This window comes from Chanodichthys erythropterus, chromosome 15 (genome assembly GCF_024489055.1).
Source record: "Chanodichthys erythropterus isolate Z2021 chromosome 15, ASM2448905v1, whole genome shotgun sequence".
NCBI classification, from domain to species: Eukaryota; Metazoa; Chordata; class Actinopteri; order Cypriniformes; family Xenocyprididae; genus Chanodichthys; species Chanodichthys erythropterus.
Genome location: NC_090235.1, coordinates 3,943,889 through 3,966,359, shown reverse-complemented (window position 1 = coordinate 3,966,359; position 22,471 = coordinate 3,943,889). Strand labels below are relative to the sequence as shown.

General features: G+C 37.7%; 1 protein-coding gene across 1 annotated transcript; it reads right to left on the bottom strand.

The window, feature by feature from the left end:
- Nucleotides 1-289: 289 nt before the first annotated feature.
- Nucleotides 290-21,274, bottom strand: slc9a3.1 (solute carrier family 9 member A3, tandem duplicate 1). The gene is made up of 17 exons (XM_067411595.1): nt 20,734-21,274; nt 13,854-14,156; nt 13,434-13,594; nt 12,279-12,357; nt 12,000-12,177; nt 11,633-11,853; nt 11,051-11,253; nt 10,868-10,957; nt 10,541-10,611; nt 10,325-10,454; nt 9,962-10,119; nt 8,576-8,693; nt 8,313-8,486; nt 8,184-8,232; nt 1,920-1,991; nt 1,532-1,790; nt 290-1,450 (listed from the first exon to the last, which is right to left on the bottom strand). The coding sequence occupies exons 1-17, from the start codon at nt 20,960-20,962 to the stop codon at nt 1,432-1,434; spliced, it is 2,514 nt and encodes an 837-aa protein (XP_067267696.1). The 5' UTR covers nt 20,963-21,274; the 3' UTR covers nt 290-1,431.
- Nucleotides 21,275-22,471: the final 1,197 nt, after the last annotated feature.

Here is a 22,471-nt window from a genome sequence, read left to right as displayed (position 1 = left end):
TTGTTACACCAGTGTGGTTGGGTAGCTGACAGATGTGGGTTTACTGTATAAAAAAATTTGACTTTCAAATACAAACAGTCTCTAAGAAATTGAAGGAAATGCAAAAAGTGTTGCAACTGTCCACACTCTCCCCTATATAACTACTAAAACAGCACTGGTGTCGTGGAAGTTTTTTCAGATTGATATCCTTTCATAGTCATAAATATAATTGTCATCGTAATCGTACAGATGTAGATGAGTGAAGCAAGAATGTAACATAGATTAGTTAAATAGAAATGTTGATAAATACTTTATTAATCCCACAAAAGAAATGAAAATGCCCAGAGAAATGCATTACTTGAATGACAAGAAAAAACGATTGATTTTTTCCATGTACAAACATAGTTCATAACAATTAACACCTCAGTCACAGACTTCAAATACTAACATCACCACTGGTTTCTACAAGTTTCCAGAGCAATGAAAAACTCACTTGATATAATTATTTACCTAAAACCTTCCATATTATTATACTTTCATATTGCAGTGCAGGGAAGAATGTGCCTTGTAGAGGAGACATCACTGTAGTAAAGTGCCATTAAAAATGAAACCACAAGGTGGGTCTTGAAAAAGACAAAATGGCTTTGCCCTCACACCATTTTTTTTAAAGAAATCAAATGAAATCAAAACTATTTTTATTATTATTATTTTTTTTTTTTGCTTTGAGACCATCTATAGGCTAGTGTAATCCTACAGTAAAAGTTGACTAGAAGTAACAAGTAGCAAATAATGTTCATGGCTGTGATGTAAACTGAACTTTATTGGCTATTTTAAAGGGGGTCTATTATGCCTCTTTATTTAGGTTTTCATGCTTAAATGTTCAAAAAACATTTTACATTTTTTACACTGTTGCAGCACATCTTTGGTCTTTTTTTTTTGCATATGATTTGGGCAGAAATTATTTAAATGAGGAATATTGTGATGTGTAAGTTACAGTGCTTACTGATATAACTCCCTTTGGAGTGGGCTTTGTAACTTTGCAGACCTTTTTCATGTTTAAACAGCAATATTACACACTAAAGAAAGAAAAGCGTAATAAGACCCCTTTAAAGTCCAGAATTCATTTTTCAATGGGAAATATATCAACACAAGTAGGAAACTGTTTTGACAAACCATTTGAAAAAGGCAGGTGCATTGCTTGATAAGCTTTTTTTTTTCTTTTTTTCTATACTGTACGCACCTAATAGCACATGAGTATGTTGCCCAAAATGCATCCTAAATTAGTTCTACAAAGTGCTGGAAACATCCATGGGATTTTGTTCCATGCTATTTCACTGACGTTTGGCATTTTCGGTGGGATCTCTTGCAGCAATTCTCCAGTTCCACCTCATTTTGTAGATTGGACACTGTCATGTCTGTGGATGTGCTTAGTGACATGACACCTTTAATCGTCTATTCAAAGACTGGTCGTCTGTAGTCATAAATAAACATGGTCAGTTACAATCTGTATTTTTTCAGAGAAGTGTTGGTAAACAGGTGGATGTGTACTCACATTTCGTCATGGTCTCCTTGGGGATGTTCCTCGTGCTCCTCTAGAGATAAAGAAACATCAGCCATCAGGAAGGAGTCTGTGGAGCAGTTGCTGATCCTCATGGGTGCAAGACGCCGGAGTCTGTTGGGCGTCAAGGGCAGGCGTCTCTGGGCTCTCTGGGAGGGTGCGACACTCATGTCCATCTCTGTCTCCATTAGCCAGGGTGGGCTGTGAGTAAAACTGTCCACCTCTGGCATGAATGCGGGATTCTCTATGCCAGCTTCAATGAGATACGGAAGAACCATACACGAACCTTTAACTTATTACTTTTGTAAATATGTTTATTTAAAGCTATTAGATTTATTGCTCTTTATTTACAAAGTAACATCTTTTCAGACCCTTTTCTTACCTCCAGTTGTATATGTGTCTCTCATGTAAGTATTATTCACAGCACCAGTCTCACTCCCCACAGCGCTGTCCACTAAAAATACAAAAATATGCTTAATCAAAAAATAAAATGTATATAAATAAAGGAAATATGCTATTGTTAATGTAAAGAGCCTTTTACTTGAGTGAATACTATGTTGAGGTTTATATTTTGTATTTTTAACTATTATTTTTCATTTTTCATTCATTTAAAAAAAAAATATTTATCTATTTATTCAGTTTATTTTATTATATTCCAGTGCATATATTTATTATATAATTTGTTATAATAATTATAATTTATAAAAAAAAATTATATATATATATATATATATATTTGTTTATTGCCAAAATCTTAAAAAATCAGTTTCAACATTTATATACTTATAAAACATTTATATACTTATATATCTCTATTTATGTACATACTGATATTTAATTCTTTAAATTAAATATTTTATATATATTATACATTTAGTTTAAATTATTTAAATATATAGATATTTAAATGGTGTATTTAATTTTTATATTAATGTATACTTATAAACTATATATATAAGCAATAAGGTACGAGAGAAAAGGGTTACCACACAATAAAAAATATTAAAGCCAGAAATATGTATCAATGCAAATTTCATGAAGTAAACTTTTTCTAAAAGCCTTCCTTCCGCCAGAAAAAATAGTCCCTGACCGTGAACAGCAAGAGAAGTTACATTATTACACCGTTAGATGGCAGCAAAGACTCTCTTTATGAGTATGTCAGTCAGTAGCGAAGACTTTTATATTGAAAAGACTGAATTGTGAATACAGAACAAGACGCAACTGACAAATGCTCTGACAAACGCTGTCAGTCACGGGAAAACCTGATAATACATCGGACATTTAAACAGATTTTTTATTATGAGCATAGGACTGACCTAAAGGAAAATGCTAAATCTGAACGCAGGTAATAAACTCGGTCAATCAACCTGTTACGATTGGGTCATCTGCACCAGATCTCTCGGGTCGCCAGAGGGAGCCCTCGTCAGAGTACTAGTACTAGTACCTGGGACTGATCACGCCTGCACCTGCCGCCAATCACCTCATTACCACACACTATTTAACACGCACTCTCACTACAGTTCTTTGCGAAGTCTTGATCAGCCACGGTTATCATTTCTGAGCGTTTGTTACTGATTGTCTGCCTGTTACCGATTGGATTGTTATTCTGGACTGTGATTCTTGCTGCCTGCCTATTGACTTGCCTGTTATCGTTTATCCCCGTTTGCCGCCTGCCTCGAACCTCTGCCTGTCCCCGTTTACCCTGTTAGCCGCCTGCCACGACCCCTTGCCTGTATTCTGGTTTTTGATTCCTGTATTGCCCTCGTTATTGAATAAACTGCAAATGGATCATCACCCGTCTGAGTCGTTACACAACCTCTTTCTCACAATACTCTTCTACATAATACAGTAAGATTCAATGAACAATATCAATTGAGAACAAACAGTTTACATCGCTAAGAGTGGTTGCTAAGGGTGTAGTGATACACAGAACTGTTGGGTGAAGCCGTTGTGTTTTATCATGAATAAAACACAGCTATTGACCAATCAGAATCAAGGACAGGAACTAACCGTTTTAGTAGAGTGGTCGGTGTCAAAATGGGAAAGCTGCCGAGTTATCAGAGTTTGATAAAGGATAAATTGTGATGGCACGACACCCTGGAACTTGGAAACGGCATGCCTTGTAGGTTGTTCAGGTGCTGCTGTAGTAAGTACATATCAAAAGTGGTGCAGGGATAGCCAAATGACAAACCGTCATCCAGCCGTGTGTTGTCTGCAGCTCATTGATGCCAGAGGGAAGCAGAGACTATTGCGCACCGTCGCGGTCATAGCGACCGCAGAGCCATGGTGCGACAAATCACCAGCAGCTACAACAGTGACAAAGTGTCACAGCAAAGTTCATCACAGCCTTCTGCATATGGGCCTGCGTAGTCGACGACCCAGCCAGGTTCCCATGATAACTGCACACTATTACCAACAATGCATGAAATGAGCCCAAGTTCATCGAGATTGGACCGTTGATAATTGGAAGAAAGTGGCCTGGTCTGACGAATCATGATTCCTGGAGCATCATGTCGAAGGACAAGCATGGATACGCTGATTTTTTATGGCACCTGGATGCACTGTTGGGCGGACACAGGCTGGCAGCGGCTTTCTTGGGACACTTTAGGCCCCATTATCCCAATAGCACAATCTCAGACAGCTGTCAGGTATCTGAACGTCACAAGTGCACATATTCATGGCAACTGTGTTCCGTGCCAGTGATGGCCATTACCAACAAGATAAAATGCCATGCCACACTGCCAGAATCGTCAAGGAGTGGTTCAAGACACATGAAGGCAAATTGCTTTTAATGCCTTGGCCTTACATGAACCCAAACAAACATTCAACTTGGAAAAGCAGGTTTGCGCTACTTCACCACCACCCCGCAATGTACGGGAACTGGAGTGTGGCAAACAGGACGAGGCTGAGGGCCTTGAGAATGGGGTGAAGCCAGCGGTGCAAGTGTTAATGAGCGTCAGGTGTGCATCACAAGGAGGAGCGACAACAGTGTAGGATGAGAGATAACCAGGCCTGGACTATTTTACGTTATGTTTTGCTTTCAGTTTCACTTTCATTTTGTATTTGTTTATTTTATTATTATTAAAGTGTTAAACGTTCACCGGTTCCTGCCTCCTTCTTCCCTGAATTTCATACTGTGTTACATGGAGGACCTGCTGTTGACATTATGGTACCAAATACCTCAGGAGACCTATCGTCACCTTGTCGAATCAATGCTTCGCCACATAGCTGCTGTTTTCGAGTTAAAGCGGAACTCAGTAAGATTGGCGAAGCTCCCCCTACAGGTTCCTTCAGTGAATCACACTGTCGTAAATACTCCAAGCGCAGCTCTGGACTACAACGACTACAACACTCACCAGCGCAGTAGTTTTGCAAATACAGTACAAGAAATCTCGATGGAGGTGTGTAATTTTCAAAATTGTCTTATAAAGTCATAATATATACATTGATTTGAATTGCCGTAAAGCATTTTGTCACTCTCGCGTGAACGTGAACATGAGGCGAGATTGTGTCGGGTCGGCGCAGCTCAACTTGCAAGTGCTGTTTTCTGGCGTAGACGTGCCAGAGGGGTTAGTGCACCAATACAAGTCAATTAACCATCGTAAGGACTTAGAAAACTATTTATGAAGGTAAAAAAGTTACTTAGTTCTGCTTTAAAGGCAGGGCCGCGTTATCCTAATGGGCAACATGGGCTGCAGCCCAGGGCCCCTAACACTTGGGGGGGCCCGCGAGACAATCCTCTTTTGCGTTTTAAAACGCATCTTTGTCACACCCGAATCAAGAGTCACAGGCGCGCAGCGAACACGCACGCAGGAATACAACCAGGACAGTGTGCGTAGCGTCTGGGTATGCACGTGCATATGGCTGGATTGGTGGCCCGCTATTACAGGATTAATACCAAGGTATACTTCGGGCGTTCGCATCGCGTAATTTTCGTCATCAAGAGGGTTCGCAGACGTCCGCGCTCCCCGTCCGCGTGCAGCCCAATTTTTGTGATGGCACGGACCGTGTGTGTACTGTACAACAGCCCATGCGAAAGTGAATTGAGTGCTTGACAACAAAAGTCCACTATATAGTGCGCAGTGCACACGCCGAACGCATCTTTCCGCAGCCAAAGACTTTTAGCACGCGCGTCTGTGCGCGAGACAGAAGCCGTGTGCATGTTCATAAAAATGAAGCATAATAGAAATAATGTTGTCAATAACTTGCTAAAGGTTATCTACGCTGTTACTACTAAAATCATTAAGGAGCTGAATAAATGGACAAAGAAAGGGTCCATACAATGTCTTAACGATGATCTATTGCATTTGACCGTCATTTTTAAGGTGGGTTTCTGAAACTTATGCATGCAGTAATGTTAGTACAGAATTTTAAATGAGTCTTATTGGTTTTCTGAAAAAAAAAAAAAAAACGGCCACATCTGCACATTTTAAGATACTGCAATAAATGTAACTCGTACACTCGTTGGGGTGGATACTTTTTATTGAACGAAATAATATGCACATAAAACGTGATGGAAACATATTTAGAGAGGAAACTAATAGTACATTTATTAGGTATAAAACGTGCATTAAAAAAGTCTGTGACAGAATAATTAACTAGAATAATCTTCGGACACATCGCATCTGAAATGATGATATGACCGTTCTGAAATTCCAAAGCCAGAGTCGAATCGGTCGAATTTAAACTTGGACTTGTTAAAAAGCCTTTTTTTTTAATTTAAATTTTATTTTTTACATTTTTAGATCAGCAATGCAAAGTCATAATGATGGAGGAGCGCATATGAGCCTATATTGTTGTTGTCAATCCATCCTAGAAATGTTTTTACCATTTTTGTCTGCATGTTTTAAATTGATATCTTATTCATATTAAAATCTTCATTCGCATAAGACGCGCGATTATGGATGTCGAGGGGGAGAGGGGGGGGGGGGGCCTTTGCGTTCGTTAGCCCAGGGCCCCGCGAAGGCTTAACGCGGCACTGTTTAAAGGAGGCTCTACAGGTCATTAGATTGATTGAGTTGGCAGTAGGTTTTGGGTCATTTTGGTGGCATTTTCTTGAACACTTGTAGGATTCTTTTGGACACTTTTGAATTAATTCAATTAATTCTTAATAAATTAAATTGAACAATTAAACACTTCTTAATCAATTAAATTGATGAGTGAGACTGTTCCAGAGGAAGACATGACAATACCTCCACCATGTTTTCCAGATGAGGTTGTATGCCTTGGATAATTTTTTCTCCACACTTTTGCTTTCCCACTTTGATAAAGGTTAATCTTTATCTCATCTGTTCATAAAACTCTGTTCTAAAACTCTACTGGCTCATCTCTGTGTGTTTTTGCAAATTCAAATTAGCTTTTCTATTTTTGGTACTGATCAGATGTTTGATCTTGCTGTGTACCCTCTGGAATTCTGTTGGTGAAGTCTCCTGCGAACAGCAGATTTTGAGACCATCACCCCAGCTTTCTGGAGGTTGCTGGTGGTTTTCCTGACAGTTATTTTAGAGGGGTTTTTTTAAAGCCCTTGTCATTTGTCTATCATCAACTGCTGTTGATTTTCTCAGGTGACCTGGTCGTTGTCGGTTGCTGAAGCTTGCCAGTAATATCTATCTTTTTCAGGACATTCCAAGTCAATCTCCAAGGGATTTACAACTAAATATTAGCTTTTACACTTTTACATGTACTTTAAGTCAAACCATACCAATACTTATGCTCACATTAGGCAGAGGGATGAAACTCTACTTCTGGTACTTCTTAGTTGGTAAAACATTTTGTGTTGAAACAGCCAATAATAAAATGGGAAATTCTGTACTTTTGCCTGATATTAGTCTTTTTTAAATCATATTTACAGATGTCTTGGCACCACAGCTAACAGAGCATTTTTTTCTTTACTACCCCAATACATATATATATATATATACAATATATGTACAGCTATGACCGCTTCACCCAACGGTTATGTGTATCAGTACTTAACACCCTTAGCAACCACTCTTAGCAACGTAAACTGTTTGTTCTCAATTGATTGACCAAGTTTGTTACCTGCATTCAGATTTAGCATTTTCCTTCAGATCAGTCCTATGTTCATGATAAAAAATCTGTTTAAATGTCCGATGTATTATCTTGTCCTTTTAACAGTTAAGGGGTTTTCCCATGACTGACAGCGCAAGTCAATGCATTTGTCAGTTGCGTCTTGTTCCATTTTCACAACAATTCAGTCTTATCAATGTAAAAGTCTTCACTACTGACTGATTCGCTCATAAAGACAGTCTTTGTCGCCATCTAACGGTGTAATAATGTAACTTCTGTTGCTGTTAATGGTCAGGGACTATATTTTCCAGTGGAAGGAAGGCTTTTAGTTAAAGTTTACTTCATGAAAGTTGCACTGATACATATTTTTGGCTTTAATATCTGTATTGAGTGGTAACCATTTTATAAAAAGCAAAAAGTTACTCCAGGCTAGTGCTGTATCGTGAATAAGTTACGGCTGAAGCACAGCCTCTCATACCTTATTGCTTACATATATACACTGGGATATAATAAAATGAAATTGAATAAATAAACATTTTTTAAAAATGAAAAATCAAATAAATTAAAATTAAAATATATTCTTAATAAATTATGCTAATAAATAAAATATTGTTACCCTCATCTCCATACAGATGGCCTTTGTCCTCTGGGTGTCCATTAGACATCTGAAAATATTTATAAATCATGAGATGCAATCCTATAATTGACCGATTTGGTTGAAAGAAATGCCATTGAGGTCTAATACCTGATGGTTCAGCTCCTTCTTGTGGTGCTTTGTGATCTTTTTGGCAGGGTTGACACCCATCTTAGCAGATTTGAAGGACTCGAGGCGGCTCCTCATGGTCCTTTGGAAGATCTCCTGTACCTCGTATTCACTCTGGTTGATGCCGAAGTGACTGCGACTGTATTTGTGACGGTGCTGCTCAGAAAGAGAGGAACAGATAAGACAAATGAGATGCAAACTGTATGCATGTGTGTGAATGTGTGTTGGACAAGAGCAATTCATACATTCTTTCTGCTCCTGTACAGATGCTGCTGTAGAAGATGATGGGCATTGGTGTCTTCCACCGCATTCTTCCCGTCTTGCACATGGATGTCCAGGGATACTGAGGGAATAGTGTCTTTTCTAATCAACAAGAGGCAAAACAACAATTAGGAATTATTGCCAAGCCTCATCATCTACGAATTTATTTGTCAAATGTTAGCGCTTTAAGCATTGCAACCCTAACACAGTCCCATACATAGATCTGATTATTCCTCTCCTTCAATAGTCATAATTGTTTTATGATCAGCATTGATTAAAGGTGCTACAGAGAATCTTTTCGTCGACTGAGAAACCAAAGACTGTTAGTGAGTTTTTGAAATGAACGCATGTGTAAGAACAACCCCCCTCCTTTCACAGCTCATTTCGAGGGAACTCGTGCACGAGTATTGGAACTAGTGTTGTCAAAAGTACCGACTTCGGTACCTAGTCGGTACTGAAATTTTAAAAAACGTGACGCTTTGAGCGCTGTTGAGTGGATTCGTAAACATCTCTGATTGGCCGTTGTTTTCACGGCTCTTCGGATATGTCTGTGATAGGCTTCAATGATCAATGCTGTAAAAACGTTGTAAATAGTCATCAATTAATCTCTTCACTAAGTGCTTACACAGATACACACGGGAGCGTTTGAAAGCAGGCGTCTATCGCGGATCGGTCCACTGTTAGACGCCTGCTTTCAATCGCTCGCGCTCCCACTTTCAAAACGCTTTCAAATTCAAACACTTCCGTGTGCTTTCAAATGCTCCCACGCATTGATTATTGTAGCCAATCACAGGCATTTCCGATGAGCGTGTCAACACAATGGCCAATCAGAGATGTTTGTACTTTTGACAACACTAATTGGAACACGAGTGTTTACCACCGGCATTTGCTGTGTCGTGTTAGTGGATTCATTATGTCGGACTCACCGCAGGTAACTCATAATCTGCAGTTGTTACTCCTGTCTCCTGACAAAAACATTGTATGCGGCGCCTGTGGAGTGTGGAAAGTTACTGGAGCGCGCAGCCACGCACGTCTCTCACAAGGAACATGATGGCAGTGATTGACAAGCCAGAGGGCCAATCCGCACACGTCTTTCACAAGGAATGTAATGGCAGTGATTGACAAGCCAGAGGGCCAATCGTTTATGCGATGATCGCTTAAACGATTGGCTGATGTTTTTAAGGCCCTACCTCGTGCACAGGTGATGTATATTAATATTATTCCTTTCAGTGCTCCTAATAAATAGTCTTTTATCAGTTAGTAAAGACAGTTTCAAGTAATATTGCAAAAATGTATAAAACAAAACATCCTCTTTAGCACCTTTAAGCAATTGTGTTTAAATGTATTTTCAACATAGTCAGTGCACTTACACAATGGAGGTTACTGAAATATTTCCAAGCTCGTAATTTGACATATCAGCCATTATATCAGGCATCGTATCTGCAAATTCTGAACCAAATTGTTTTTTAAAATCTATGTTGGCTGCTTCCTCATTACGAATGAAGGCCAGAGAACCTTGGCGTTCACCCTACATGAAGAAAGAAAGAGGTTAGACATATTTTTCATGACCTTTGTTGTTGAAAGTCACAGTACTGAAGTAAATTTGTATTGCAGTGCAATCTACTGTGCTTGTATATGAAACTATTGCAAAGGTTGTTGTACAAGGAAACGTGCAGTTTAAGATAACAAAAAAAAGGCAATATTATGCAAATGAAGGTAGTCTATGATCTCACCTCACTGACATAGTTTATAGCATCCTCCAGATTGAGTTTGTGGAAGATACTAAAGAGGTAGTCTTTGTTTTTTCTGGCCTTAGGTTTCATCAAAATCCTGCTGATATACTTCTCCTCAAACCTGTTCCAACTGAGAGTATCAACACATTTAATATTAGCACATTAAATTCATATAAATATTTGAGGAGGTTATTCACAGAAGTGAGGAAGGCATACCCTCTGGTCCACCAGTTATCTCCTATACGGCCACAAATGTCCTCCACTGCAGCTAGTATGTGGTCAAATGCCTATAAAGACACCATAAAACATGACTAATTAAAAAAAAAAAAAAAAAAAATATATATATATATATATATATATATATATATATATATATATATATATATATATATATATATATATATATATATATTTAAACAAATTTAAAAAATATAGAAAAATATAGATAGATAAACAATATAGCCAAATTTGAACATTTAAATCATACTTCAACAAACTAAGGCATTAATTAAATTGGCATAATAGCCAGTTAGCAATAGTTACCCTATTGTTCAGTTTCTCAACAAGTTTCAAGTCAGAATGAGCTGCTCTTTTGACCTTGAGCCACTGAACCAATGGCTTCATTGTGATTCCCTAAAAACAAAGAACACACATTATTTAAGTACAGGACATTAAAAAAATAATTTTGAGTCTCATAGTTATTATGAGTGACGGATATGGTTTAACCTGAAGAATGACAGTGAAATACACCACAATGAGTGTGGTACTAATCATCAGATTCTTCTCTGGGATCTTGTCTTTGTCTAGCATGGCTGCTAGTCCGTACGCCACTGCCCCCCGCAGGCCACCGTAGCTCATTACAACCTGGTCAATGACCTCGATGGGAACCAATCTGAACTTGTTTAACATCCAGGTAAACAAGAAAACACCTGTAAATATAGAAGAAACATATAATTAAAACACACCCCAAAGACATTTGAGACTCATTCTTTGAAACAGGATGCCTTTTTGGAAAGGGTTTTTTAATGAAAATGCCTAAATTGTTCTATATCATTCTCTTAAAATAATATTTATGAATATACCACTAGCATTCAAGAGTCCATGACTCTGAGTCTATAACTAAGATATGAATTTACTATAAAATAGTTAATAGTAAAAATCTTGTCAGTAGCATGACCATATGACTATGACTGGCCATACAGATGCTATGTTAGCATATACTGTTTTATAATATATATTATAATATTATAGTATATTATATATACTTTTTTAAAACTATGATTTGATGTGCTGTTTAACTGTACTCACCTATGATCCTGTAGATAAAGATGAAGAGGAGAGTGAGGAGAATGAAACCTGTGTTCCAAACCCATATCTCCGTATCGATGGCTGTAATGCCCAGGAATAGAAAGATCATGGTTTCTGAGCCATTCGCAAGCACCTTCATAGCATGACGAACCGTTGTGACCGATTTCTCATCCATGTTGGCGTTCACATATTTCTGACAGCAGACACCACAGAAAGTGATCCTGTGACACAGAAAGCCGTTCTTTTTCATGAGCTGCTGAATTAAATGCTTGAAACATTATGCATTGAGTCTAAAACCTGCAGTACTTGTGTTGTATTACTGTACATTCCCAACTTCTCTATATGTTATTGTTCAAGAGACTCTTACGAAAGTATAGCAGAGAGGGAGAGCATTTCTGCTGTCAGGTAAGCCAGGTATCCCACCACAAAGACAAAGCCTGCTTCGATGATCTGAATGTGTTTGGTGCATTTGGTCAGCAGGGACAGCAGGATGGCAAACACAACGCCAAGAAACGAGCCTCCAAATGCCACCACAACAAATGAAACTATAGGAATACAAAAAAAAAAAAAGAACACTAATAAGTTTTTAAGTTAAATGAATGGTTATTATTATGTTTTCATAAATATGGAGGGGTGGAGTTCATACCTATGCCCTTAATAATCTCTACAGCGTCGATCCTTGGGCCTCCAAGAGCAACAAAAGCATCAAATACATTGTAAAGCACCTGCAAAAGAGAGACAAAAAGATGATCCCACTTAAAGGAAAACTCATTTTCCATCTCTCCTAGAGTTAAACAGTTGAGTTTTACTGTTTTCGAATCCATTCAGCCGATCTCCGGGTCTGGCGGTACCACTTTTAGCATAGTTTAGCATAGTTCATTGAATCTGATTAGACCGTTAGCATCTGACTCAAAAATGTTGAAACCAAAGACCAACGGAAAATGGAAAGTTTTTTTCTAGGCCGATATGATTTTTTCTGCCGTACCATGGGTGCTAGTGATATTACGCAGCGCCTCTCACAAATGTCTCCAAAGTTCCTTAATTATTATGCCAGAATGAGAGTATAGTTCCTAGCCATATCAGCCTTTTCTGTCGGTCTTAGTACACAATGTAACTACAGAAGAGTCAAGTTTTAAATAGGAAAAATATCGAAACTCTTTGGTCATTTTTGAGCGAGATGCTAACGGTCTAATCAGATTCAATGAACTATGCTAAGCTATGCTAAAAGTGGTACCGCCAGACCCCGAGATCGGTTGAATGGATTTGAAAACGGTAAAACTCAACTGTTTAGGGGAGTTGGAAAATTAGCCTATTTTCAAAAAAGTTGAGTGTTCATTTAAACAACGTTTTGCTAACGTTCCCTTTAAGTTATTAAAACATTATTTTGGAATGTTTTCTGAATGTTCAAAATGTCCAGTTTTTTAAATGTATTAAAATCTTGTTGTTTTTTCTTGTTTATGAAAACATTAAGGAAACATTGCATTTTATCATTATTTGAATGTTCTCTGAATGTTCTGAAACAAAATGAACTTCCAACTAAAACATTTCAGAGAACACTCCATGAACGATGTATAGGCCTAAATAACGTTTTGTGCTCACGTTTTGAGAACATTATTAAAGACCCGATCACTTTGAATGAACTTTCTATAAATGTCACTGGAAGAAGGTTTGTTTACAGCTTTAAGAGAATCCTGCCAAAACGTTAGTCAAAGTTCTGAAAATGTTCCCTGTTTGCCAGAACTGCATGTGGATAAATAATTGAGCACAATGGCATAGAGCTTTCTAGGAAATTAATACTCACCACTGTGACGCCATCATTGAGCAGAGACTCTCCGAACACCAGGATAAAGAGCACCTCGTTCACATGCACTTCTTCAAACACGGCAATCACAGCCACAGGATCCACCGCGGCTATTAAGCTACCAAACAAAAGGAACTGCAGCAGACCGATGTCCAAGTTACCTGATGATTACAGAAACTGTCAAATTAATTAACTATTCTCTATAATGGTATACCAACCCAATGCTACTGAATTGATAATTGCATACTATGCAGGGCATATTTGCCCTTGAGGGTCAACAAAGGCTTTACTGTATATCCATGTTTTGTTTAAAGATGAATTAACTGGGCGTGATCCATGCAAAAGACACACAATGTGCTCTAAATTCCATGCAGATTAGCAGAACAGTGAGAATGCAGAAAATCACAGTATTGAATTTACCCATCGCTCCGGCCTCATAGCAGCCCCAAAGAGAGAGGCCTACTGTAGCTGCGTTCCAGCAGGTTCCGAAGATGGCGTAAATGAGAATGGCACCCAAGTTGCTGAAAAATAGCTTATTGGGCATAAAGTAACTTGCGTCCAAGATGATTTGTGGCAGCAAGTAGAAGAAGAAAGTGGTAGGAAGCAGTTTGAAAGTCTGTGCCTTGTCTGCTCCCCAGACGATTCCTCCCAAAATAAAGCCCACGATGATGAGGAGACCACTCTCTGGGATCACACTGGTGACATGATGGGTTACTTCAATCACTAGATACAGAGAGAGAACATATGACAAATTTCAGGGAAGAAAAAAAAAAAAAAAAAAAAAAAAAAAATATATATATATATATATATATATGAGATAAGTCTTAAGATAAGTTTATGTTTCTCATGATCTTGGGTTTTGGTCAACAAAAGCTTTAGTCTTATATGCTACTTTTGTATTCGATATGTTCAAGATGTGGACTGGGTTATTATATTATCATTATCATTATTTGATGTCTATGGTGTCCATATGTACTATGTTTAAATATCGCATTCACAATATGTACATCATTTCTTTCTTTCTTCACAAAATGACTGAATATCATCTGTAATTAGATATAAAGCTAACAGGATTCATTTGACTAAAATAATTTATGATTATCATACTGAGGTAAGCTGTTAATTCCATTTAATTATAATTTTATTTACTTATTTTAAATGATCTCTTTATAATAATTGTGCACAGCACAGCACATACTATTTACTCTTTTTTCTCTTCTTTCTTCCACATTTTTAAGAACATGTTGATTAAACAGGGAAGAAGAACCAATCCCAAACATTAACAGTATGAAAGGAAAGAACAGATACTGCAACTGTGGGAGGGTAAGAATACCAGATGCGAACCATGTTATTCACAAGCCTCATGCTAGATTTTAAACCCTTTACATATGTAGCAATGTGCATAAAACTTTATTTCATGTGAATAGCTGAGCTTTTGAGGACTGCTATTGTGCTCAATTTGCAGTTGTCAAGTTACACAGTATTGTTTCTATATTTCCTAGTACAAGTATCTTTTAAGAGATCGTTTTCCTTTCTCCGAACTCAATTCAAATGAAATTCAACCTCTCATTAAAGTATGTCATCAACTTAAGAATTTATTCATCAGGAACAATTCTGATATCTCTAACATTATTAAAGACCAGATAATGCTTAACAAACATTCTATTAATGTTTCTGGAAGAATGATTGTTCATAACTTGCCAGAACATTAGGCGGTGGACAGGTGTCAGCATGGGCACCCTGGCTGGTCTGCAGCTATGCAGCCCCATACGCAACAAACTGAGACACACTGTGTATCCTGACACCTTTCTATCAGAACCAGTATTAACTTCTTGAGCAATTTGAGCCACACGGGCCAGCCTTTGCTCCACATGTGCACTATGACCCTTTTGTCGGTTGATAAGACTTTTGATAGATACTGACCACTGCAGATTGGGAACACCCCACAAGAGCTGCAGTTTTGGAGATGGTTTGACCCATTCGTCTAGTCATCACAATTTGACCCTTGTCAAACTCGCTCAAATCCTTACTCTTGCCCATTTTTCTTGCTTCTTACACATCAACTTTGAGAACAAAATGTTCACTTGCTACCTAATATATACCTAATATATACCACCCACTAACAGGTGCCGTGATGAAGAGATAATCAGTGTTATTCACTTCACCTGTCAGTGATCATAATGTTATCCCTGATCAGTATATGTGTATATATATATATATATATATATATATATATATATATATATATATATATATATATATATATATATATATATATATAGTACAGTCCAAAAGTTTGGAACCACTAAGATTTTTTATGTTTTTAAAAGAAGTTTCGTCTGCTCACCAAGGCTACATTTATTTAATTAAAAATACAGTAAAAACAGTAATATTGTGAAATATTATTACAATTTAAAATAACTGTTTTCTATTTGAATATATTTCACAAAGTAATTTATTCCTGTGATGCAAAGCTGAATTTTCAGCATCGTTACTCCAGTCTTCAGTGTCACATGATCCTTCAGAAATCATTCTAATATGCTGATCATCTGCTCAAGAAACATTTAATGTGTACAATTGTACAAAATATTTGTGTACAATATATTTTTTTTCAGGATTATTTGATGAATAGAAAGTTCAAAAGAACAGTGTTTATCTGAAATCTAATCTTTTGTAACATTATAAATGTCTTTACTGCCACTTCTGATTGATTTAATGCATCCTTGCTGAATAAAAGTATTCATTTCTTTAATTTCTTTTCAAAAAATTTCTTTTCGGTAGTGCATAATGCTACAGAAGCTTTGTATTTCAGATAAATGCTGTTCTTTTGAACTTTCTATTCATCAAGGAATCCTGAAAAAAAAAGTACACAACTGTTTTCAACATTGAAAATAATCATAAATGTTTATTGAGCAGCAAATCAGCTTATTAGAATGATTTCTGAAGGATCATGTGACACTGAAAACTGGAGTAACGATGCTGAAAATTCAGCTTTGATCACAGGAATAAATTACTTTGTCAAATATATTTAAATAGTACACAGTTATTTTAAATTGTAATAATATTTCACAATATTACTGTTTTTTACTGTATTTTTAATTAAATAAATGTAGCCTTGGTGAGCAGACGAAACTTCTTTTAAAAACATAAAAAATCTTAGTGGTTCCAAACTTTTGGACTGTACTGTATATATATATATATATATATTACATTTAGTCATTTAGCAGATGCTGCTTTTCTCCAAAGCAACTTACAAATGAGAATAGTAGAATCAATCAAATCAACATGAGAAGAATAGTATGTAAGTGCTGTGTGAAGTCACAGTTACGTCAGTAAAGTGCTCGTAGCATGGATTTTTTTTTTTTTTAATAAATACACAAATAGACAGAAGAAGAATAAAAATCAAGGTAAGTGCTACTATTACTGGGTCAAGTGCTGACGAAAAAGATACGTCTTTAGCATTTTTTCGAAAATGGCTAAAGACTCAGCTGCTCGGATAGAGCGTGGCAGGTCATTCCACCAGCCAGGAACAGACCCGGAGAAGGTCTGTGAGAGTGATTTTGTGCCCCTTTGTGATGGCACCACAGGACGCCATATATATGGTCGGTGCCAACCCAACACTTCATCATAACCTTTCAATTCAACTTGGGTCGTCAACCATTACTCCTTCCAGGACAGCCAGGAACCTTGGAGTGGTGATGAATGATTGTTTAAGCTTCACAGATCATGTCGCTACAATGGCCCAGTCCTGCAGATTTTCCTTGTACAACATCAGGAAGATTAGACCCTTCCTATCGGAGCATTCCACACAAGTTTTTGTCCAAGCTCTTGTTCTAACCAGACTCTCTTGGCTGGCCTTCCAGCATGCACTGTCAAGCCTCTACAACTGATCCAGAATGCTGCAGCAAGACTGGTCTTTAACGAACCGAAGAGAGCGCATGTCACACCTCTCTTCATCAGTCTGCTTTGGCTGCCAATAGCTGCTCACATCCAATTCAAGGCTCTGATGTTTGCCTACAGAACGACCGCTGGCTCTGGACCGCTATAGAGTGGGTATGGAAAGTATTCAGACCCCTTTAAATGTTTCACTCTTTGTTATATTGTAGCCATTTACTAAAATCATTTAAGTTCATTTTTTTTTCCTCATTAATGTACACACAGCACCCCATATTGACAGAAAAACACAGAATTGTTGACATTTTTGCTGTGACACTCAAATATTTAACTCAGGTGCTGTCCATTTCTTCTGATCATCCTTGAGATGGTTCTATACCTTCATTTAAGTCCAGCTGTTTTTGATTATACTGATTGGACTTGATTAGGAAAGCCACACACCTGTCTATATAAGACCTTACAGCTCACAGTGCATGTCAGAGCAAATGAGAATCATGAGGTCAAAGGAACTGCCTGAAGAGCTCAGAGACAGAATTTTGGCAAGGCACAGATCTGGCCAAGGTTACAAAAAAATTTCTGCTGCACAGTGGCCTCCATAATCCTTAAATGGAAGACATTTGGGATGACCAGAACCCTTCCTAGAGCTGGCCGTCTGGCCAAACTGAGCTATCGGGGGAGAAGAGTCTTGGTGAGAGAGGTAAAGAGGAACCCAAAGATCACTGTGGCTGAGCTCCAGAGATGTAGTGTTGTCAAAAGTACCGACTTCGGTACCTAGTCGGTACTGAAATTTTAAAAATGTGACGCTTTGAGCGCTGTTGAGTGGATTCGTAAACATCTCTGATTGGCCGTTGTTTTCACGGCTCATCGGATATGTCTGTGATAGGCTTCAATGATCAACACTGTAAAAACGTTGTAAATAGTCATCAATTAATCTCTTCACTAAGTGCTTACACAGATACACACGGGAGCGTTTGAAAGCAGGCGTCTATCACGGATCGGTCCACTGTTAGACGCCTGCTTTCAAACGCTCGCGCTCCCACTTTCAAAACGCTTTCAAATTCAAACACTTCCGTGTGCTTTCAAATGCTCCCACGCGTTGATCATTGTAGCCAATCGCAGGCATATCCGATGAGCGCGTCAACACAATGGCCAATCAGAGATGTTTATGAATCCGCTCAACAGCACTCAAAGCGTCACATTTTTTAAATTTTAGAACCGATAGGTACCGAAGTCGGTACTTTTGACAACACTACAGAGATGAAGTTGGGAGATGGGAGAAAGTTGTAGAAAGTCAACCATCACTGCAGCCCTCCACCAGTCGGGGCTTTATGGCAGAGTGGCCCGACGGAAGCCTCTCCTCAGTGCAAGACACATGAAAGCCTGCATGGAGTTTGCCAAGATGGTGAGAAATAAGATTCTCTGGTCTGATGAGACCAAGATAGAACTTTTTGGCCTTAATTCCAAGCGGTATGTGTGGAGAAAACCAGGCACTGCTCATCACCTGTCCGTTACAGTCCCAACAGTGAAGCATGGTGGTGGCAGCATCATGTTTTTCAGCTGCTGGGACAGGACAACTGGTTGCAATCGAGGGAAAGATGAATGCAGCCAAGTACAGGGATATCCTGGACGAAAACCTTCTCCAGAGTGCTCAGGACATCAGACTGGGCCAAAGGTTTAACTTCCAACATGACAATGACCCTAAGCACACAGCTAAAATAACGAAGGAGTGGCTTCACAACAACTCCGTGACTGTTCTTGAATGGCCCAGCCAGAGCCCTGACTTAAACCCAATTGAGCATCTCTGGAGAGACCTAAAAATGGCTGTCCACCAACGTTTACCATCCAACCTGACAGAACTGGAGAGGATCTGCAAGGAGGAATGGCAAGGGATCCCCAAATCCAGGTGTGAAAAACTTGTTGCATCTTTCCCAAAAATACTCATGGCTGTATTAGATCAAAAGGCTGCTTCTACTAAATACTGAGCAAAGGGTCTGAAAACTTAGGACCATGTGATATTTCAGTTTTTCTTTTTTAATAAATCTGCAAAAATGTCAACAATTCTGTGTTTTTCTGTCAATATGGGGTGCTGTGTGTACATTAATGAGGAAAAAAATGAACTTAAAAAATGATTTTAGCAAATGGCTGCAATATAACAAAGAGTGAAAAATTTAAGGGGGTCTGAATACTTTCCGTACCCACTGTACCTTAACTCACTTGTACAGACTTATGCGCCCTCCAGAAACTTGCGTTCTGCAAGTGAACGGGGCCTTGTGGTGCCATCACAAAGGGGCACACAGACCTTCTCCGGGTCTGTTCCTGGCTGGTGGAATGACCTACCACGCTCTATCCGAGCAGCTGAGTCTTTAGCCATTTTCAAAAAATATGCTAAAGACGTATTTTTTTTCATCAGCACTTGACCCAGTAATAGTAGCACCTATCTATCTATCTATCTATCTATCTATCTATCTATCTATCTATCTATCTATCTATCTATCTATCTATCTATCTATCTATCTATCTATCTATCTATCTATCTATCTATCTATCTATCTATCTATCTTTTTTCAGAAAATGACTGAATATCATCTGTAATTAGATGTAAGGCTAATAGGATTAATTTGAACTAAAATAATTTATGATTAAATGATCTCTCACAAGCCTAGATTATAAACCCTTTACATATGTAGCAACGTGCATAAAACTTTATTTCATGTGAATCGCTGAGCTTTTGAGGACTGCTATTATGCTCAATTTGCAGTTGTCAAGTTACAAGGTATTGTTTCTACAAGTATCTATCAAGAGATCATCTTCCTTTCTCCGAACTCAGTTCAAATGAAATTCAACCTCTCATTAGTATGACATCAACTTTAGAATTTATTCATCAGGAACAATTCTGATATCTCTAACTATATTATATTGTATACAAGCCTTTAAATATGCAACAAACTTTATTTTCTACTTAACTTTCAATTGATTTTGACTTTATAGTTCAACCAAGCTAACAAAAATATGTTTTACTAACATTTCCATTTAGTTATGACAATGTTATTTCTGAGTGTTCTCTGAACGTTCAAAATGTTTTTTTTTTTCCCAGTTATGGGAACATTAAGGGAATATATTTTATCATTTTGTAGACATTATGGAAATGTTACTTTTGAATGTTCTCTGGACGTTCTGAAACATTTTAAAAAACACACAAGATGTCAAACTAAAATGTTTCAGGGAAAAAAAAACATTCCATGAATAATGCATAAATAACGTTTTTGTGATAACATTTTGACAACAATATTAAAGACCAGATAACTCCGAACAAACATTCTATTAATGTTACTGGAAGAATGTTTGTTCATAACTTGCCAGAACATTAGCCAAAAGAACATTCCATGTTACCTGGGAAGATACATACCTGATAGTTTAGCCAATGCAGCCACAAATACCCAAACTATCACCAGGTATGGGGTCTGAACATGATGCCATTCAAATGTGACTATTGGAAGTCCAGTGAGATTCGGTTCCAGTCGATGACGAGTATCCTGGACCACAACTGAATTTCCACTTAGTCCTTGGATTAAAGGGTTAACAAAACACACGAGGAAAACTGCCCTCAGCAGGCAGAGATAAGTAGAGCTCGACATTGCGACGGATGACTGATAAAGATGCACTTACAGTATCATTCTCATCTCCAAACTGTGTGTACTATAGATGTCCTTCACAGAATCTCACAATCCTGTGCATTAGAGTTTCCCAGTGTGCTGATTGTCCTGAAGTGCAAAGTTCATGGAGAGACAAAGAATTGTAGTTTCTCCTTTTAGTTAGTTTTCTAGTAAATCTGCAGTCATTTATCCCTCTCTAGGTGATTTGGTAGTGTTTCCATCAGTTGTTCATCTGTGTTTGTGCTCCTGAGAGCAGTGGTTCAATCTAGGTAGTGTAATAAGAGTAGTGCTGAAACCTCTAGTCAGCCTTTAATTTGTTACACAAAAAGGGGGCTGAGATCTACGTCACTAGACTGTTACTCTGTCACGTTTTTGATGATTACTCTTTCTGCTTCCGTTGAAAAGTTTTACACTGGTTAGTGTTCAGGCAACTTTAACAGACCGTACTACTGCATTGTTATGTTGAAGACTTTTAGCACATGTTTTGGTACAGATATTCTGTGCAAATACTACACGATTTTCATTGAAATTTGCATTATGAGACTTCCTAAAATACATGTACTACAAAAAGTTGAGTACATATGGTTCAAACAATGGTTGGCTTGCAAACTTGCAAAAAACAATATCATTATTTAGACCCATTTAAGGGATTGTTTTGCCAAAAACATTGTTTGCTCACCCTCATGTCATTCTAAACCTGTATGATTTTCTTTCTTAATTCCTTTTAAGTAAATGATGGCAGACTCATTTCAAAAAAACTTTTTCCTCATTATATAAATGTACTAAATTAATTAAATACTTATAAGGATGTTAAACCATCCTGTTTTGTGAAATCATGTTGCTGACTTCCATGGTTTTAGCATATCAGTTTAAAAAAAAAAAAGTTTCCACACATTTTGAGTTAAACTGTTACTTTATTTGGCCCTGTCTGAATGTGACGCTAAAAAAAAGGAAGTGATTGGTACAGCCTGTGCCCATGCGTGTGTGTTGGCTTTAATCATAGATCCTGGGATGACAGCTGTACTACCTACTGAACTGAGAAATAAGTGGAAAGGCTAAAGGCAAAACAACACAACCTCCCCTTGGAACTGTATTGAAAGTGAAATGTTTAGCACTTATTCCACAATTTTTCATATTATCTGCAAAGGTCATTGACACAATAGCTGTAAATTGAGTAAATACAGTATTTTTACTGCTTAGTTTATACGTTCCTTTATGTCCTGCTGTGTGTTTAATAAGTGAGGGTTTATGGGAAATTTTTCTGTTTTAAGGGTTTATGAGTGCTTTGTGTGTTTGTTTAAATCCTGCTCTGTGATTTTTACATTTTTTTCTGTGTAATGATTTACTAAACATGCTTTCTGCAACGTACACATAACATTAAAGGGTTAGTTCAACCAAAAATTAAAATAATAATGTCATTTATTACTCACCCTCATGCCATTCCACAGACTTCATTAATCTTCAGAACACAAATTAAGATATTTTTGTTGA

What these genes read in the sequence shown, in the direction of transcription:
- slc9a3.1 (XM_067411595.1), bottom strand. Translation starts at nt 20,962, where the DNA reads ATGTCGAGCTCTACTTATCTCTGCCTGCTGAGGGCAGTTTTCCTCGTG. An exon ending in TGCATTGGCTAAACTATCAG is followed by an intron (nt 14,157 to 20,733) that starts GTATGTATCTTC and finishes CTCTGTATCTAG; the next exon opens with TGATTGAAGTAACCCATCAT. An exon ending in TCCCTCTCTGCTATACTTTC is followed by an intron (nt 11,854 to 11,999) that starts GTAAGAGTCTCT and finishes TCTGTGTCACAG; the next exon opens with GATCACTTTCTGTGGTGTCT.